The sequence below is a fragment of the Sturnus vulgaris genome, chromosome 1 (assembly GCF_052056855.1).
Source record: "Sturnus vulgaris isolate bStuVul1 chromosome 1, bStuVul1.hap1, whole genome shotgun sequence".
In the NCBI taxonomy this organism is placed as follows: Eukaryota; Metazoa; Chordata; class Aves; order Passeriformes; family Sturnidae; genus Sturnus; species Sturnus vulgaris.
Window position 1 is genome coordinate 95,320,704 of NC_142243.1, and position 19,742 is coordinate 95,340,445.

A 19,742-nucleotide genomic window follows, 5' to 3' on the forward strand; every position below is an offset into this window, starting at 1 on the left:
TCTGTATAACTCGGTGTGAATAATAGGGCTGGGGGGCATCATTCTGATGGAATGTTTCCTCAACTATCAATTTGTTGTCAGAGAAGAAAACAGAGGTATATACCACACATATTCTGTATTAGAGTTTTAACTTGCAACTGGACCTTAGTTATTCTTGAAAGGCATCTTTATGACTCTTTTACTTCACTGGTGGCATTTTTCAGTTTTAATTTTTTAAAATCAAGAATATTTTGAGAAGATAAACAAACAAGTATGTGTGTAAGCATTTAAAATACATTGTTTTGTATTTAGACCACAGAGGTTGAAAATGGGGCCAATGACTGTAACATCTTCAGTAATCACTTGGATGATGGAGTAGGGTGGACCCTCATCAGATTTGCAGGTGTGAAAAAATCAGGATGAATTGTTGGTACACCAGATGTGCCATTGGGTTGTGCTGCCATTCTGTGGCATGCCAGAAGGCTGGAGACCTTGGCCAGCAAGACTCTTGTAAAGCCAAGCAAAGGCACACGCCAAGTCCTGCCCCTGGGGAGGAAGAAACCCCAGGTACTCACCTGTACAGGCTGGGTGGTGTTTGGCTGGAAAGCCACATTCCAGTAAAGGTCCTGGGATTCTGTGAACACCTAGAGGAATATGAGCCAGCAAAGTACTTTTAGAATACAGGCAGCCAGGAGAAGCCAGATTGCACTAGGGAAAGCGCTAGCACAAGATCAAAGAAGGTGAGTGAGTCTTCTTGACTGCTCAGCCCTGACTGGAGCACATCTGCTCCACACAGTCTGTCCACACTGGGCTCCCCAAAAAAGGGAGACATGGACATACTGGAGCAAGTCTAGCAAAGACCTCTGCAAGGATGAAGGTACTTGGGCATCTATCATATGAGGAGACCCTAAGAGAGTTGTGACTGTTTAGCCTAAAGAGGTGAAGACTCAGAATCTTCCCAAGAATGCCTGGAAGTTGTGGCTCACACACTCATAACAGGTTCTCATTACGAATCCCAGCTGTGCTCTGCAGCAGCAGCTTGAGCCCCCATTAACACCAGGTTTGGGGGGCCAGCCACGAGGGCAGAGGTGACTCCCTTAACTCTCAAAACACAGGGATATATGTCCTGCTGGTGTCTGCTCCTTCTCTGATCAGTGGTGAGGTGGGGGCTAGGGAAAGAGGGATCGCTGCAGAGGAAGGCAAGGGACAGATCAACCAGGGCAGGCACCACTTTCTCCAGCCCTTTCAGTTGCTGGGCTGTTTGTTCTCCTCTCACCTTTGTATCACATCTTCTCCAGGGAAGAGCTTCTGGTTCTTGCCTCTTCCGAGAAGAATGGGATGGCTATTTTGTGTCTTTGTATTGCAAGTCTCAAGTAGGAGGCAGATATTGCATATTGCAGGAGAAAAAGGAGAGGTAAGAAGACATAAGGGGGAGAGAGTCTGTTCCCAGCCTCCCCCCAAAAAATTGAAGTGGCCTTTCACTCTTTGAAAGCTGTTGTGAAGCAGTGCTATACCCTTCTGAAATAAGCACCCAGAAACCATAAATACCCAGAAGCTCTAATATTCCATTTGGATATGCTGCCCTTCCCTGCCACTTCCTGACCAACTCCCTTCCAGCAACTACACTGACCTGAGTCCTGCAGGCTCAGAACTTGAATAAATGCATGGTTTTACTGGCAGTGAGAGATAGAGGCTCTCAACACAGGAATATTGTGTATTTATGTATAGCTCATGAGTTCTCAATAATATCAATAAGTAATGGAATCAAAATTTCTGAATTATTGTAAAGTTTTTGTGAATACAGAAAACATCTTTTCCATCAGCAATAGGACATTCCATTTTTATTTCACCAGTAACTTGAATGTAGACATATAGCACAAAAGGACTTAAGACAACTACAATTTGAATGGCATCCTGAAGGTGACAACATGACAACAACGGTTTAGAGATTGAGAGTATAATATTTTCATGTTTTTTTCCTGGATCCACTAATACAAAACACATCCAGACCATATATTTTTAAGACTTTATGCTGTTTTGCTTCTTTGGTTCACTCCTACTACTTTTTGATGGCTCCTACTTTCCAGGCAAGCTTCATAACTCTGGTGCACCATTTGTGCAAAGAACAGTGAGAAAGCCTTCTACCCATCTGCCTCTTTTGTATATTTAGCTGGCTGTCATGGGAGAAAATGGTTTCTGAATTCCCAAACCAAAAATCACTAGATTTGTTTGCAGTATCTGTCCAGTGTCTTTTTCCCCTCAATTTTACCCCATTGCTTCTGCAAAGCCTTGCCATTTAGTGTATAAAGCGTTAAGTTAAAGCTATTGCCTCTTCTCATTGATTTAGTCATTTAAAGTATATTTCTTGTTGTATTTCAACTGTGTTGCACTTATCTTTGGTCAAGCACGACTTGCAGAAAATGAGCAGCAGAGGGTGAGTGCTTCCCTGTGGCTGACTGTGAGAGCTCAAGTGCCATGCAGCAGCTGGGATATAGCAGGGTCTTTTTCCAGCTGCAGCCTTGGTTGTGTGGGTGTATGTACAAAATCCTGAAAGGAGCAGTTGAAAGTATGTGGGCATTGTTTTTTTGGCTACTGCTTGAGGTTTAAGGTAAATGACATTGTTGGTCATAGAGGGAGGTTATACTGGTGTGGCATGTGATGGCATTGCATGCTTAACAGCACTACAAAAAAAACACTGGCTCAAATGGCAATTCTTACTCAAAAAAGTAAACAGCTGCCCCATCAGTTGCTTTGGATAGTTTATATACAAGTGGGAGTATTATGCTATGATGAAATATGTGGTAAGAATAAGGTTAAACTGTTTTGAAACACCTGACCTGAATCTCCAAGTAATTTTAAGGTTGAGAGAGATTGCAGTGAAAATTCAGTTATCTAAAGTCTTAGCACTATGCTAAGAAAATTACAGTGAAGATATGGAACCACTTGAAAATTCTGTGATATCTGTATTTTCCTTTACTGTGATCTCTGAAGAATTAAGGCACTGTCAGATTTACTTACCATTTAGTTTAACCTTTTAAAGAGATCAAATGCCTAAAAATCCTCAGGGGTTAGGAGGCCAAAGTGTCTTCTAGGTGGCTCACTGCTTCCCCTCATGCTTTAATATCTATATAGGTCTGATAATTTTTGTGTTATTCATTCGACCAAGTGCAATGTAGGTGGTTGCATCTGATACAGTCACTGAAGTCTCCCACTGGTGCCTGCAGCAGTTAGTAGCAGATGCTTCTAGGGAGTGATTCATCTCATCTTAAGGTTTACCCTAGGCAAGTCAATATAAGTTATGACATACCAATATAAATCACATCAAATTTGAAGTTTTACACTTTATTAAATACATTGAGATGTAAAATTTCTCACATAAACTTAAAAATAGTCTTGGAAAGCACATGCTATCCTCTACTTTCAGTTTTTGATGTCCTCATGACACAGTTTTTTCAGTTTCTTCTTCATTTTCCATGCTGTCTGTCCATGTGAAGAACAGCACTTCCTCTTTTCTTTTGTCTATCTCATGGTGTCTTATGCAATTCTTGCTCTTGGTAATTTCCTCATAAGGTTTCCTCCATGCTTTTTATCTACAGAGTTTTGTTTTGGAATGGGTCAAGAGGTTGTATTCAAGCTGACTGCCTGCCTTCTGGTCACTGCTGATCTGTACTCTGGGACATACTTTTCTGCTCAGAGTAATCTGAATTTCTCTACAAGGGGAAAATCAGGAGTCCAATAAGCTGGAGAATAAAATAACTATTGGTATGTAGAAAGAAGAGCTGTCAAATCCAGTAACTTATGGATAGTAAACTGGATGAATCTGATGCTAAATAAATTAAGAAAAGATAAAAAGAAGATAATGCCCTATTCATTTCTAGGTGTTTCTGTGAACTAGATGCAAAGGCACCATATGCATATTAGGAAAAGTATCTTCATTTTTACTACAGCTCTGTCAGAGTGCTAGTCTGTCACTTGTGGTTACCTTCTCTTTTCTTATTGGATAAGTGCAAAAATGTACCAGGAGTTGTCCCAAAGATGTGGGTCTCTTTAGTAGTTTTATTTGAAGGGATGAAAAATAAATTTGATGTTCATTTAAGAAATTTAGCTGTTCAACTTCAGAGAAGTTCTGAGTAACCTGCTTGTAAAACAGACAGTGAATATAACGAAGCTTATTTTGTTTTTCACCCAAATACACAGTGCATTGGTTGTTAGTGCATCCCTTGATATATATTTTTTTTAGAAAGCTGATGTTATTTTATCTGCAGGAAGTACTTCAAAATTCATAGTGAAAATATGAATTTTTCATATATAATAAAGTTCATATATAAAAGTTTCATCTATAATAAAGTTCATATAAATAAAGTATAATTCCTCAGGCAAAGCAAAACAGATCACCAGTTTAATTCCTGAATCTCCAGGTGAATATGAACGGTTTATATTTTCAGATCTGGAATTGCACTGGTCACCTGTCACAGATGCTTTTCATTTCCCCTGTTGTCTGTACCATCATGAGTTTGTCCCATGCAGCGGCAGTAAAAATAGAAGACAAGTTCAAATTTATCAGGAATATGTCCAAGACCAGTGTTTGAAAAAGAACAAAATAACTCAGTACTACCAAAATAACAGAAGCTTAAATCAGTAAGCTCTTGAGACTAAGTAGACAAAGCCATAAGATATGTGGTAAAAAACCCAATAAAATAAAGAAGCCCATCCCACACAAATATTAACAATTTGGTCAGAAATGTTGTATAAAAATAAATGGCAATTCAGAAAACACTGTGTCACAAATAAGAGAGCTGAGAAGAGGCAAGTGACTTCAACAATCTCAACTTATTCACTGCACATAGAAGTGAGTAATAAATAATGAAATGCATGAGATTGAATTAGGAGAGATGATGCTTAAAACAGCTTCCAAAACTAATAAGCAGTACCAAACTCTAATGCATGTCTGACTTTTCATATGTGAGTTCCTTCTCTCAAATCAATATTGAAATATTTAAAATTAAACTATATTCTCAAGCACTTTCCTGGCTCCGTGACAAAGATTGAGCACAAAGCTATTCCTTGCATGGGAAGAATTAAGGCTACATTGGATTTAGTACTGCATATGGATATGGAGCGATTTAGTTCTGTTTCTATCTCACCTGGATGAATGTAAGTTATGGAAAATATTGTAGGAAGAGCAGGTTGATAAGGACTATTTTCAGGAATAGATGGGATCGTAGTGAACAGTTTTATGGAGTGACAAAAAAGATAATGAGGTCTAGAAAAAACATTCAGCTTTCAGCCTGCAGGAACTAGGGCGATAGCAGCAGCTAAGGAAAAATGGCTGAGAGATCTAATTGAAGTGTGCATAATCTTAAATGGTGTAGATAATCTTAATGCTTTGTACCCAGCATGCATTCAAAGACCAGGGGCAAGTACTGTGCTTAAAATCAAATGCAGGCATAAAGAAACACTTATTAAATTAATAGTAACTGCTGAAATGACCTGCAAGGCATAGGTATTGAGAAAAACACATCGAGGGCTCCTGGGGCAACAATTAGGTTATGTCCTGCAGCCATCAGCATTGGAAGGAAACATTCATGGCTTCTTCCACTTCCTCGCTGACATTCGAGAGGGGATTTTTGTTTTGTAACTGTACTTGAACTAAGACTGTTTGACATTTTTTATTTCATAAAAGTAGATTATAATGCCTCATTAGATTTTTTTACAAACTCTTACAGATTAAAAAACACAGAATGCAGCTTTAAGTCGACAGTTTTGTGATTTAGGTTGTCTGAATATATCTGCATTAGCATTTCCTAGCTGCATATGTTGCTGAAAGGTTTTGTACATGTAGATTCCCATCCAGAGCATCTTGTTAAAATCTGTGCTGACCGTAGATTAAAAAAAAAAGCATAAAATATGCATGATCTTGGTTATTTCTTAGAGGAGGATCAACAACATATTTGACATTTTAATGCCAAATATATTATAATCATAATTGTGATTGACATTTCTGCTGAAGGTTTTTAGTGGCAATGTAACCCAAATTGCCCTTGCTGCTGGGCAAGCAGAATTTATTTTGCTGGCAACGTCTGTTGGCAAAAAAAATTCCTGAATTTTTACCAGTTTTTTTCAACATCTCTCCTCCAGCTATCCCTTGATTTCTGTGGCATAGCCCTTCTTATCCAGTATTAAAGGCACAGTTCCAGATGACTGATGTCAGATTACTCTCTGAGCACTTCTGGTGGGATGCAACTGCAGCATGCAGTGCTGAGATATCAGAAAAGTTACAGAGCTGAAAGAAAAGGCAAATTAGTCCAGGCTGAGTGTAGAATTAGTGGGTATTGGGTATTGCTATATTGGGTATATATTATGGGGTATTGCTCCCAGGACCTGATAAGTCATCTCTGAGCTAGGCTGTTCTATGTAGAATAAACAGTATCTTCATGCATTACTACATTGCATAATGAGCTTGTCACCTGTTTTAGCCTGAAAAATTTGGGATTTCTTGCTTAGGTTTGAAACCAGAGAGTGAAGAAATAAACAAATCATCAATTCACAGCTTAGAACTATGGAAAAAAGTATTTTTGTAAAGATTTTAGTAAATCTTGAGCTAACATGATGTGCCTTATTTCTTAAGATGTTGTATCCCAGTAAAAGAAATAAAGATGGAAAGAACTGAATTGAGACTGTATTGGAGCATCCATTCCACAGAAGAACTGGGAAATTTTAATCTTAAAGCTCACCAATGGCCCTGCTCCATATTCCCAATAGAGTGAAGGGTTCATATTGTCCCAAGAACAATATTGCACATCTAAGGTGTCTTTCTATTGGATGGATTGATTTCTCTCTTTTCATCATTTATAGGCAGAAGAAAAAATAATAAAACAGATATTTAAAGAACAAATGTAGATAGAACAGCTGTAGTTTTAGCATGTGTTAGCTGGATGAAATCTGACAAACAAATAATACTAATAGAATGATAATAGTCTTGGGCAGCCAGCCAGGAACACAGTGTTGTGAATAGGTCTGGAAAGTTGTTTTGTTTTGTTTTGTTTTTTTAATGGCTTATGTCAATACAGCCTGTTTTATCAAAGGTGAAATATTTTATGAGGTTGTTGGTTTCCACTAGATTTTGAGGATCATCTGTTATAGACAAGAAACAAGGAAATTGGGTACCAAGGGTATGAGTGTAGGAAACTTTGCTTGGTTTGGGATAAACAATAATGCTGTGACTGAAGTAGAACAGGGATTTGAAGCTGAATTCTGATATAATCCAGGCCAGTAGCCAAATGCTAAGCAACTGAATGTGACAGACAAAAATACACAGTCTTCTTTTGCAATGCAGTTCCATTTTTGAAAATGCTCAAAAGATTTTGTCTCCTATTCTGCTTGGAAATTGAAACAAAATTTGCAGCAACTTCAGTAGATCTGGCATTTAATTGCAACGTTCTGTTCAACCTGTAGCAATAAGCAGAACACGTTAGGTGCAAATTATTTGTGTTTAATATTGAGCTGAAACTAGTTTCTGGAGCGTAGAAAAAGGAATTAATTATTTTTTAGACTCTGATAGATCTTTTCAAATGAATGGTCAGAAAACATATGCAATAAAAAGAGGATGACAATTGTTTATTTTCCATTAATAATGAAAGAATCAAGTTAAGCCTGATGATAAATTTTTAATTTTGGATGAGATCATCTGTTGGAGATGATTCTGCCTCATGTTCACCTGATTACCTTCTGAAACTCTGAACCCTAGTTTCTATTAACTTTACTGATTGCACTGTTGACCATCGAATTGAAGGACATTTTCCATAACTCCATCATATACTTCCTTGGCATGTCTCAGAAGTAAGGTTAATGTCATAGGTTTGTGAGGCAGTATTTATTAGAACTTAAAATGGATCCCATTACTTGGACATGAATTTGATATGTAACTATATTTTACTCTGAACACTAATAACTACTCTATTTCCTGTTCACCAGAAATATTGTTCAAAGAATTCTTTTAACTTATTTTTTTTTCCTCTAAAGTTCATAAATGTAGGCTCTTGATGATGTGAACAGATGCATGGAAATTAATATTCTATGTTGAGAGGCAGATGAAGCAGTAGTGCTAATGTCTAGATTGTTTTCTTCCTTTTTTTTTTTTTTTTTTTTAATTTTCCAGCAGATCTGCTGGAATTTTCAGCTACTGTTAATCCTTTCCATGACTTGAAGACAAAAAAGCACCTGTCAGCTGAGAATGGGTTCATAGAATCATAGAATGGCTTGAGTTGAAGGGGACCTTAAGGATCATCTAGTTCAAGACCCCTGCCACGGGTAGGGACACCTACTAAATCATCTTGCTCCAAACCTTATTCAGCCTGGAGTTGAACATTTCCGGAGATGAGGCATCCACATCTTATCTGGGCAACCTGTTCCAGTGCCTCATCAACCTCACAGTAAAAAAAATTCATCCTAATACCTAATCTCCTTCAATTTAAAGCTATTCCCCCTTGTCCTATCATTCCATGTCCTTATAAAAAGTCCCTCTCCTCTTGTAGTTCCTTTTAGGTACTGGAAAGTGCCACAAGGTCTTTCCAGAGTCTTTACTTCTCCAGGCTAAGCAGCCCCAGTTCTCTTACCCTTGTGTTCGTGGGAGAGGTGCTCCAGCCCCCTGATCGTGTTTGTGGTCCTCCTCTGGACTCACTCCAGCAGGCTACATCCTTCTTTCACTGGGGGCCCCAGGGCTTCAATCACTCCTCATCCTAAATCAGTTCCTCATCCTAAACTACAGACTTTACAGGATTAAAAAAGTTTAACATCAAAAGACCAAACTGTATAGTCTGGTCTGACTTCTTGCATGCAGACATCTACAAGGTCTTACCAAATTACGTTGTGAGTAGTTTGGTCTGCCCAAGAAGGAAACAGGACTGAATGCTCCTTTTCCATTAACGTGTAGGCACACATCTTTTAGCTGAAGTACTTCTCATGTGGGTTTTATTTAAACCAGTTTCTGTCCTCAAAAATATTGATTTGTTCAGTAGCCAGAATTGTTTCCTAAAATGTCTCCAGAGCAAAATGCAGCTGAATATCAGTCTTAATGTGATTGGATTAATTCACTGGAATGCCATCAGCATTGAGGCAGGTGCCTTCCAACCTTGAGACCAGCTGGAAGCGCTTTTTCTGTAAGCTCCTAGGTGCCAAAAGGCAGTCAGTGAAAGCAATTTCAGACACAGAATTAATGAAGGTAACAGCAGATGATATCGGGCAGCAGTGTTTGGCAGAACATCTGATTTCAAAAGGAACAGTAGCTTTAATCACATGGGTAATATGTTATGGATGATGAAAGGGATGTTCATCCATGAGATCAATTCTTGTCCAGTGAGTTTAATACAATATGTATCTTCATGTTCCCATTTGGATGAGGCATCCTGCCCATGTACCAGCTAGTGAGACATCATAGATATTCTCCCAGACTTTTATTTTGCTCTTGCAGCTGTCATAATGAAAGCCCTTACAGAGTTATCAGAACATTTTTTAATTATTAGTTCTGTTATAACAATGAAATTTGTCCAGTTCCACAAAATCTTCTGAATGATGGAATCTCCAGAGCTTTCATTCAAGTAATTATTTAAGAGTATTATATGACAGGTAAAAATGAAACTATTTACCATTTCTGGAAAAGCATAATTTCTCGTTAATATTTTCTTCTTTAGTCAATTTCTGTCTTCTTTATGTCATCTTATTACCTGTGCTGTTTGGGAAACAGGATTAGGGCACAGCTAGGAGGGAAGATTGCCACTATGATTTCTAGGTCCCGCACAGAAGCTACTTCTTTTCAGTCTGTATCTAGACACTCAACATCAGCAGCTGTACAGGTAAATTGTCAAAAAACATTACCTTTGTTTCTTGATCTTTATTACTGTGTTTTGCTTTCACCTGCTTTGAAGATCTATGCAAGCAACTGTCAATGAAATTGCTGCACTTACCTTATGTTGACGTTTCCCAAATATATAGGTGCTTGTAACCATTTTTGCAATGTTACTTCTACGTGCCTTTCCTCTAAGTCATCCATCAAAGCTGATTACATGATACATTTTGTGCACTGAGGTGAAAAAAGGCATTCTAATATAGAATGTACATGCTATCATGTATTTAAGGTTTTCTTTAATATTCTTCTAAAATAATTTTTTGTCTTATTTCAAGTACTGTTATGACATTAAAATCTACTCATAACTTTACTAGTGGCATAATCAAGTTCAGTGGTAGTTTGAGTGCACATCTGGATAAGTTGGCTTGTAAAGCAAGGTTACTGTGAATTAACATTTAACCTAAATATTTATATTTTATAATTACCATTCTGATAAAAATGCGGTTTGCTATGCTTCAATCTGTTCCCTGTCTCTGGGTTAAGAGTGTATTGTTTCACTTGTTATGTGACATCATCTAATGGTCAAGAGTTGCAGCAAGCAAATCTTTTAACTCTTCATTATTCATTAGTTTCCATTCTGGTCCTTCTAGCTCCTGGAACCGTCAAGTCATTACACGCTTGCTCTTGAGTATCATTATTGTTGGCACAGGCTTGTCAAAGCATTAGAGCTGGCGAGGCACACAAAGGAGTGGTGTGTGGTGTTACAAGTACACGTTTCTGCAAATCATCATCTTCCTGAGTTTTGTCCTTGTTATTTTCGTATGACAAGGTTCTGTGTGTGCAATCCTGTACCATTGTAAGAGTATTTTCTGTGGAGCTTTCTGCTGTTCTGTTCTTTTCTTGGAAAGAATTATTTGCATTTTCCATTTTTTGCAGAAAGCATTGCTTCCTATCTAAGCATACATGACATGCAATCTCTAGTTATGATGATAAATGTTAGCACCAATCAGTTGAATCAGCAGTTTGTATCCTGTTTAGCAATGCTGATTTGTCAGTGTAATTTAGCTTTATAGAAAATGTGCAGGAAATAAAGGCGATATCTGCCATATATAAAACCCTCTCCATCAGGACTAGTTCTGCAGCAACAGGGCCACATTTAAATTTCTAGCAGTCATTAACAAAATGCTTGTACAAGCCTAGTGCAGAAACCCAGGAAAACTAAGCCTATCTCTCTGGTGCTCAATAAGCTCATTTCCCCATTTGCAAATGTGTCCTGTTTAGGGCAAATTTGGGAGGAAACTTCCAAAGGGGTCTCCCTAGAAAGCAGATTCAAGCAGGCCCTCCCCCAACTGGTTCAGGGAAAGATTTCCTTGGAGAAAAGTGGAAAAACCCTGTTTATTTAGCAAGCAAAGTATGCACAAGCATAAAAAATGAATCATATTAAACAATGGAACCTCTTGCTGTTCTGAAGAGATGGCAACTTCAGAAAGTCCTTGCTGTGGGGTGTAGCTTGGCTCAGTCAGTCTCTCAGTTCCTCCTGCTGGGAAATGCCACATCCCTGCCCTGGTGGGACACAGGTGTGAACTACCAGTGTTCTTCTGGGTTTTCAGTCCAGAGCAGGTTTAAACAGTTCCAAGAAAAAGAATGTTCCCCACAGTCTGGGGAACTCCTCTGCCTCAGCTAACTAAAAAACTAACTAAAAGCAAAGGAGAGCTCTCTTGCTGCAGACAACATGGTCCATGAGAGAGAATGCGGGGGAGCAAGTGCAGATTCTGAAAACAAATTTTTCACTTCTTTTCCCCCCCTTCACTCTCATAACCAGTCTTAAAGCTGCAGAATTGAATATCCAGTATAAACAGAATAGATGATTTAGGATATAAGCATCATAAAGTCACCCTAGGACATTGCATTAATCAATTATATTAGCAGATGACATTTTATTCAAGGGAGGTTACCCTGTTACCTGAAGGCACTTTTGTTTCCTTTTCTTTTCCCCCTCCATTGTATAAAACTCCGTGAACACAGTGTGTAGAAATTGAACTTCAAATAACCACTTCATTTCCCTTCCACCCTCTTCAGCAGGAGAGGGACAAAGGCAGAGACTATGGGTTGAGATAACAATTTATTGAAAGCAAACAGCAATGGATTAAGAAAGGCCCGGTAACAGCTGCAATATCAATAACAAAAGTATGTAAGAGAAGGGAAGAAGTGCTTTACACACAAAAAGGCGTTCACCACCCTGACCTAGTTCTGCACGGCTGCCGGGACAAAGACAAGACAGACAGACAGGATGGCAGGTTCTCTCCACAGCGCTCTCCTTGTCCCCGAGCCGGGAACAGGAAAAGAATGGACAGCTCCCAAAAGCTGGATTGTGCACGTCGAGCCACGCTGCTGCTTCGGGCGCTGGGCTCGATTCCACGCTGCTCTGGCTGGCACTGGTGTCGCCGTTTTTGACTGCTCCATCCGGGGCCACTTGGCTCCTTTCAGCTTGGGTTGGACTCAGCTGAGGTCTACATATTTGGATCTGCAATAGCTTTGCAAAGGATTTCTGTTACTGGATTACTGTAGCTGAATCAGTCCGTTTAAATAAATGGGACTCCCCAATAGACCTGTTGCCTTAGATGAGGGCAACTGTTTGCTCAGGGATAATTCTGGTCTTTTATTTTTCCCAGACTTATGTACCCTACTGCAGTGACAAAAATTAAGCTAAATACATCCTAGAGATAGTGAAACAACTGAACAGAAAAAGATTACTTGCTATTTTGGGCTACTTCCTTTCTCTTTGCAGTACATGGGGCAGGAGTGTGGCTACAGCCTTCCAACTTCAGGACTCATATCTGGGATATACATATGGGATATATAGCGTTGTTTCCTTTTCTAATTTTGTTTCAGCTTTCTAATTATATCCACCCTTTCTTACATAACTCATAGTCTTTCCCATTGATTTCATTAGTGCTGCATCCCATTTTCTTAAATGAATAGTAGAACTTATCATCTTATCCTTCCTGCTTCTGTACTAACTTTAAGTTGAATGCACCATTACTTCCTTACACAGAAACACTTGAAAGCACTTCAGACTGATGTTTCTCATTTAATCTCCCACAACTCCTTTAAACTTAATATAGGGTCATGAAGCTACGTTTTACTCCCCTTCTGCAAAACTGTTCCTTACAACATTCTTGTTTTAACTTCCATTTTCTTTCATTTCACTGTCTAGTGCTGATGAGAAAATTTCCATGAAAATTGTGTAGGTTTTCAGCTAAATTAACATTTTAAAAAAGTATCATCTTTCTTGGGAAAATTTAATACATACGTCTGACCCCAAAACTTCCATAAATAAAATTATTCTGTATATTTTTCAGTATTTCAACAGTTTACCAAAGTCTATCTGATACTCTGATATATTTGGTTCTCATCTTTTACTATAGTTAATATTTTAGAGTTCTTACTTGAATGCTAAATATTATCTTGTTTTCTATTTCAAAGTTTTATATGTTTCATTTCAGAAATTGCCATCTGAGTCATAGCTTGTGTTTCCCTACATATACTCATTTTAAGTTCAAATCCAGTTGCTCACAAATTGGAAGCAGCTATTCTAAAGATATTCTAAAGAAAGATTTCTCAGAGATAACCTAGGAAGTAGCTGCAGGTTTTTCTGACAGTATTCTAACATATATATATATGTATATGTATAATATATATGAGCTTTTATTTTCTCTATATCTACATGCACTTGTGCACAGAGCCTGTTTATGTATGCACACATAGAGTAATGATCTATCACCTATGTCTTCTGCTTTATAACAACTTGAAGAAAACTTTTTACTTTTTTCCTTTCATTCATCCTTTCTTGAAGTTTGTCTTTTGGCCATAACCTCTTAGCAGTTCTGTAAAATAATTTTCTGTGAAAGAATGACATCATACACCCCACAGGTATTTATTGCTGAGTTATAGTCCTGCATATAACTGTTTTTCTCTCACTCCATCTGAACATAGAAAGGCAAGTACAAACACCTGTAAAAAAATTTTAGAGCAGTGTATGAATATGTATGCATTGAAAATGCAATAATATGAAAAATAGAACTGTTGAATTTTGCAAAGAATTGTATGAACCATATGATTGCCATTCATCCAGATTTTTGCTAAATAACTGAAAGTAATCAAAATAAATTATTGTAACAAAAAGCAGGATGGCTTTCAATCCCGCAGAATGAAGTTAAGAAACTATGAAAAGCCTTTCAATATGTAATTTTCAAATCAGCCATTAATAAACAACTTTAGCCCTAAAATACAGAGGAATAATGCTCTGTTAAAAGGGCTGTACTATCCTAACGCATATGTGGGTAGACTGTGTTGTGATTCTACTTGCTTTATCACATTAAATGAAGGTTTTGTTTATGAGTATTTTCCTTATATTTCCATATAACTGTGCTATCTCACATACTTTTCCCAAAATGTCAGTTCATTTCTTAACATGATCTTTTTATTACCATTTTTTAGACTCCATCTCTTACGAGGGTCTTATTGTCAAAGTGATGTAGAATGAGACTAGCCATGATATATGTAAGACCTCTGAATATATCCTACAATCCGAGAATTGTTTGAGCATTACATTTTCCCATTTTTTATTTTAATAAAATCTTTATTTATAAAGAAATTTAAGAGGATTTTTTTTTATTTGGGTGTCATTACTTTTGCAATTAAGCTTGGATTTGTCTCATCTCACCTCACATGGCTGAGAAATCTGTTAAGAGACTTCATCTTTCTATAAACAATGAAGAGAGGTAATGTTTTCCTTCATAGTTTCCAAGGAAATTTGAGCAATTAGGATACTAATTTAGGCCCTTGAAGTCACTAAAAAGATCACAAAGGATGGTTTTGAATTGTCTTGGTTATATCATGTATCTTCGCCCTAAAGCCAGCTCCCACACAGAGACGCTGCTCATTGCTATGGACCTTTGTACAACTGATCAGAAAAATTTGCCATTCAGTGTATGAACCTGAGCTACGTGAACCTTGCTGATGTTTCTTGCCACTACTGTTACTTCAGTGTTGCTCTTCACTTCTTTTTCTTAAGATCAATCAAATTATGTTTGATCCAAACCCATAATAACTTGAAAAGCAAGTTCTTTGCAGTCAGCAGACTGAAAGCAGCTGGGCTGCTGGGAGGTATTCCTCTTCATGTTGGATTTCTAATGTCAAATTTTGTCTCTTTTTCAGTCAGTGGTACAAGTCCTTATTTCCACCTTCATTGTTTAGTGAGTGCATGATGTTCAGCACTACCAGGATAAACAGAAAAGCTGATTAGGTCTACCTGGCAGATGTTCATTCTTCTTTCCTTATGGGAATGGTTTTGGAAAATCAAGATGACAATATATCACAGAACCTCATGTTGCACTTTTTAAATGAAATCTAGTAAAAGATCAGTTGCTATATTAAAAATGTTTTACGTCAGAATTACATGACAATTACATTATTCATTATCTCCTGACCAGTGTAGAGAAAGAATCTTCCATTTTTAATGGTGTACTGTATACACTGTACACTGTACTGTACTTGTACACTTTAAGTTGTTTAGATTTCTTTTAATTAGGAAAACCAGCTACATTCAGGCCATTATAACAATGTGAGTCTAAAATCAGACAGATAATAAGTCTGATAGGCTAAAGCTAGATTTTTATAAACTTGTAGAAAATACTTGAGCTGTTTTTTCAGATTAATTTTGTCCATTCTGAATTTTAGAAAAGGTTATCTAACCCGAATATACTGAATGCTTAATGTAAAGAGTGCAAACTTAAAGTTATGGTTGATATATGGCCTTGAATTCACCTATGTTTTCTGACTCTACTGATCTTGAAAGACTTTAAATAACTGTATCAAGGAGCTTATTTTGTGTCAGTCAAACCAATTGGCATTAAAACAGTACTTCGAGAAACCCCTTAACCAAAAATCCTGGCTGAAAAAATGCTTGAGAAGCACATTCCTAGAAGCTTAAAAAGAACTGGAGGGAATGACCAGAGGTATCTTTGGAGTGTATTCAAAAAGTGAATGTCAGGCATTCTCTTCAAAACACTGTCTGAAAAACATTCACGAAAATATGCCACCTTTACACTTGGGCAGAAGCTTTCAATGAAGTTTTCTGTTTGTTTTTGTATGTTTTAAAAGGTTTCCTGTTTCCTTTTGTAATAAGCATTCTCTAACCATGAACAAATTCCAGTGTTTCAGCCATTGAATCCTCTTTTATAACACAAACCACAGGGAGCCTGCTTTAGTGCAGAAAGCTGAGACCCAAGTAAACTTCTGAGTTTCAGCCTTGGGTAACATAATGATTTTCTGTTTTTCTATTACCTGAAGCTGTTTTGTTACATGAAGACAGGAAGAAGTACTACTAGAGATTTACCCAGTAACTTAAGATATATAAGATTTTGAGAAAATAATATTCTCATGGAGGTATTCTTAACTTTTATGAAGAGAAATTGATGGGAAAGTCGTCCTAGGGATTTACTCCCTTCGGCTTTATTGCTCTGTGTAATGTGTAAGCATGATTTTAAACATCACTGACTTTTAAGATTTCCTAGTTTAATTTTGCAGCAGGTGGTTTATAGAGCTAAAATATTTCAAAAATCTTTAAAAGAAAATGGTGTTGGTAGGACGTTCAAGCTGTATGATGATGAAACTTCTCTAAATGAAAGCAATGCACACATTGTGTCTTGTTGCACTGAGAAAAGCAAAGGTTCTTTTTACTGATGGCTAGATGACTTATGATGACTTTCATTTTTTTGTTCTTTGATTTTTTTTCCAGCTTTCATTTGCAGCAACAACTCCAGAGTTGGCTGATAAGAAAAAATATCCTTATTTCTTCCGGACAGTGCCATCTGATAATGCAGTGAATCCAGCAATTTTGAAGTTACTCAAACATTATCATTGGAAGAGAGTAGGAACTTTAACCCAGGATGTACAAAGGTTCTCTGAGGTAAGATTTGCATAATTTCTAGTATACACAGAGAGATACTAATATCAGACTTCTAAGGAGTTACTTGCTTTATTAATAGCAATTCAGGAAAAATAAACAGTCCCACTGTTTCAGTCCTGCTTGGCTTTCTCTTAGTAGGTCATTTGCTGTACTGAATAAGCTTAATTCCCTTCTGGGGTTTATTTGAGTGTCTGTAATGAAAGCTACCCATGTTTTCGCATATCTGCTTTTTACACACAAGATCATTGCACCCCAGTGCAAAGGTTCCTTTATGCTCTTTGATTTGTAAAAACATATATTTTTGAGAGAGGCTTGTATTCTGACTCTGGTTCACTTAAAAGGGAGAAGAAATCCAATTTCGTCATGTTTCTTTTGTACTCTGATATATTACAAACATCAATCTGAACACTGAGGAACAAAATCTGGTAAGTCTATGGCTAAAAATCTTGGAGGAGCTTACTGAGAAAAAAAATGTCTGAAGCCTCTAGAGCTAATAGGGTCACATACCATGCACCCCACAGATCTTTCAAGTTTCACCTTGAGCAACATTTTGGTCCTAGAAATTGCTATAAAGCAAGGACTAAGTGCCAATAAACATGGCTTTAACAACTGAGTAAAAGAAAACATCTTATATGTAATGAATCAGAGCTAGACAAGGAAAAGAGTTGCCCCATGAATTATCAGAGAGGTAAATCTAACAGACATGCCTGGTTGTTTGGTTGTTGGGAGTTTTTTTCTTCCTCAGCATTGATTTTTAAAAAGGCTGACTGCGCTCTGAAGACTAGCATAATTAAAACTAGAGATGAGGGATAAGAACAGGTTAGAGTCGTCTTAGATGAGTCAGATATTTTCAAATTGTCTGGCACAATTAATTCACTATGGAATACTTAAGAAATCTTAGACTCTTCCCTTATGAGCTTTGAGAATTAAAGGATAAAAAGTAAATGAATTGTAGGGGGAGGGAAGAAACCTCTGTGTCTGTCTTTCCAGAAAACACACAAAGGCCCTGGGAATTACAGGCCAGCCATGTTAAATTTGATTCCTGGAAAGATGCTTGAGCAAGTAATCTGTTTGGAATCACACAGGAGATTAACAAATGCTAAACAATGGTGAAAATGGATTTGTCAAGAATAAATCATGTAAAGCACTCTGATTTCCCTCTATGACAAGATAACAAGTCTCAAGGAGGTGTGATAGGTGATGAGCGATATTTCATGACTTATAAAATGTTAAAAATGCTCCTAAAGAAAAGTAGGGAAACTTAATCTTGGTGAAGATACTGTAAGAGCAGTCTAGTCTCTAACCATTATTCCTGTAACAAAAGTTAATTGACATCAGGTCAGTTGAGTATTTGTTTTTAAAACAAATGCTGAAGCAAAAAGTCACCAAAAAGTATGGTATGCTTTACCCTTGTCTGTCTTGGAAATAATTTCAGTGAGTAGTTATCAGTGGTATACTGTCAAACAAGAAGGATGAGATTCTGTCAAGTGGTATTCTCTAGAAAGAGATAAGGTTTTTCTCTAGATAGTATGATAGAGAAAATGTTTATTAAATTTCAATTGATACCTACTTGGGAAAAGCTGCAAGTACTTTGCTGAGGACAGGATTGAGTTTCAGAATGATATTGATACTGGCTAAACTCCAGCCAGCAGCCAAGCACCACACAGCCGCTTGGTCATTCCCCTGTGAGCAGGTTTAGGGACAGAATCTGAAGGGCAAAAGCCAGAAAACTCAGCGGTTGAGATAAAGACAGACTCATATGGAAAGCAAAGCAAAACAAGGAATTAGTTCATTGCTTCCCATAGGCAGGCAGGTGTTCAGCCATGTCCAGTAGAGCAAGGGTCTGTCACACATGGCAGTTACTTAAGAAGATAAACACCATCGCTCCAAATGTCCCCCCCTTCCTCCTTTTTACCCCACTTTATATACTGAGTATGGTGTCAAATGGTCTGGACTATCCCTCTGGTCAGTTTGGATCACCTCTCCCTCTCTGTGTCTCCTCCTAGCCCACCATACAAGCCCAGCCCTTGCCAGTGATGCAGTATGAAAAGCAGAAAGACCTTGACTCTGTGCAAGCTCTACACAGCAATAACAAAAACATCTCTATATTATCAACCCTGTGTTCAGCACAAATCCAAACCACAGTCCAAAACACTGTGAAGAAAGCTAACTCTACCCCAGCCAAAACTAGCACATTGATAAAGGTTTTAATAAAAACAATATATAAGTGAAAAAGTACAACATGACTATGTAGGCAGCAGGTCTCCTGATATGGCAAGCACTACAATGAACTCGAAATTGAGTAATGGACAAGATGTTTAGACTCCTTGATTTATTGTAAAAAGGAGAAAGGAAGCAAAGAGCTCTCATTGCACCACTCCAATGTAATGCAATATTGGCTCTTAAGACACACAGAGTAAACTATAACTCTACTTAGTGTTCATCAGGTGGAAGCTGGAACATCAGGTCTAATATCATCTTCAAGAAGAAAGTAGATCAGAAAAGTCTGTAAAAAACATTGGGCCACCTGGAAACATATTTAATGAGAAAGATTAGAAGTGAAAAAAAAAAGTCAAATTGAAAGGGTAAATTGTTGAACTTTTGTTGTGTAGGGTTTTTTTAGGATAAAACTAAACAAACACAACACGGGGATTCTTGGTCTTCTTTGGGACAGCTGGAGGGACTTTTTGTCTGTCAGGGTCACTTGAGAAGTTCTAAAACTGCATCTGTAAAGGGTTTGCAAGAGTGCTGAACTTGAGTACAAAGTCTCTCCATTTCTCTTGAAGGCTAAGCAACAACTTTCTGTGTCTGCAAACTCAATTTACTGTGATTCATTACAGCTTTCAAGTAGTGCAAGATTCAGGTAAAGCTTCCTTGAATTGCAGTGAGTTTTATACAGCATGCTGGGTCCTGTGTCTTCAAAATGATTAGAGCTCGATTCTTCCT

At 37.6% G+C, this 19,742-nt stretch overlaps 1 protein-coding gene across 2 annotated transcripts in view; it reads left to right on the forward strand.

Annotated features, from left to right (window-relative positions):
- GABBR2 (gamma-aminobutyric acid type B receptor subunit 2) overlaps positions 1–19,742 on the forward strand; it is a 460,220-nt gene that overhangs the window by 171,311 nt on the left and 269,167 nt on the right. For both annotated transcript variants that reach the window (XM_014875208.2, XM_088171908.1), the window contains exon 3: positions 16,626–16,796. In XM_014875208.2, coding sequence (XP_014730694.1) covers positions 16,626–16,796 — 171 coding nt within the window. The remainder of the gene's footprint in view (positions 1–16,625; positions 16,797–19,742) is intronic.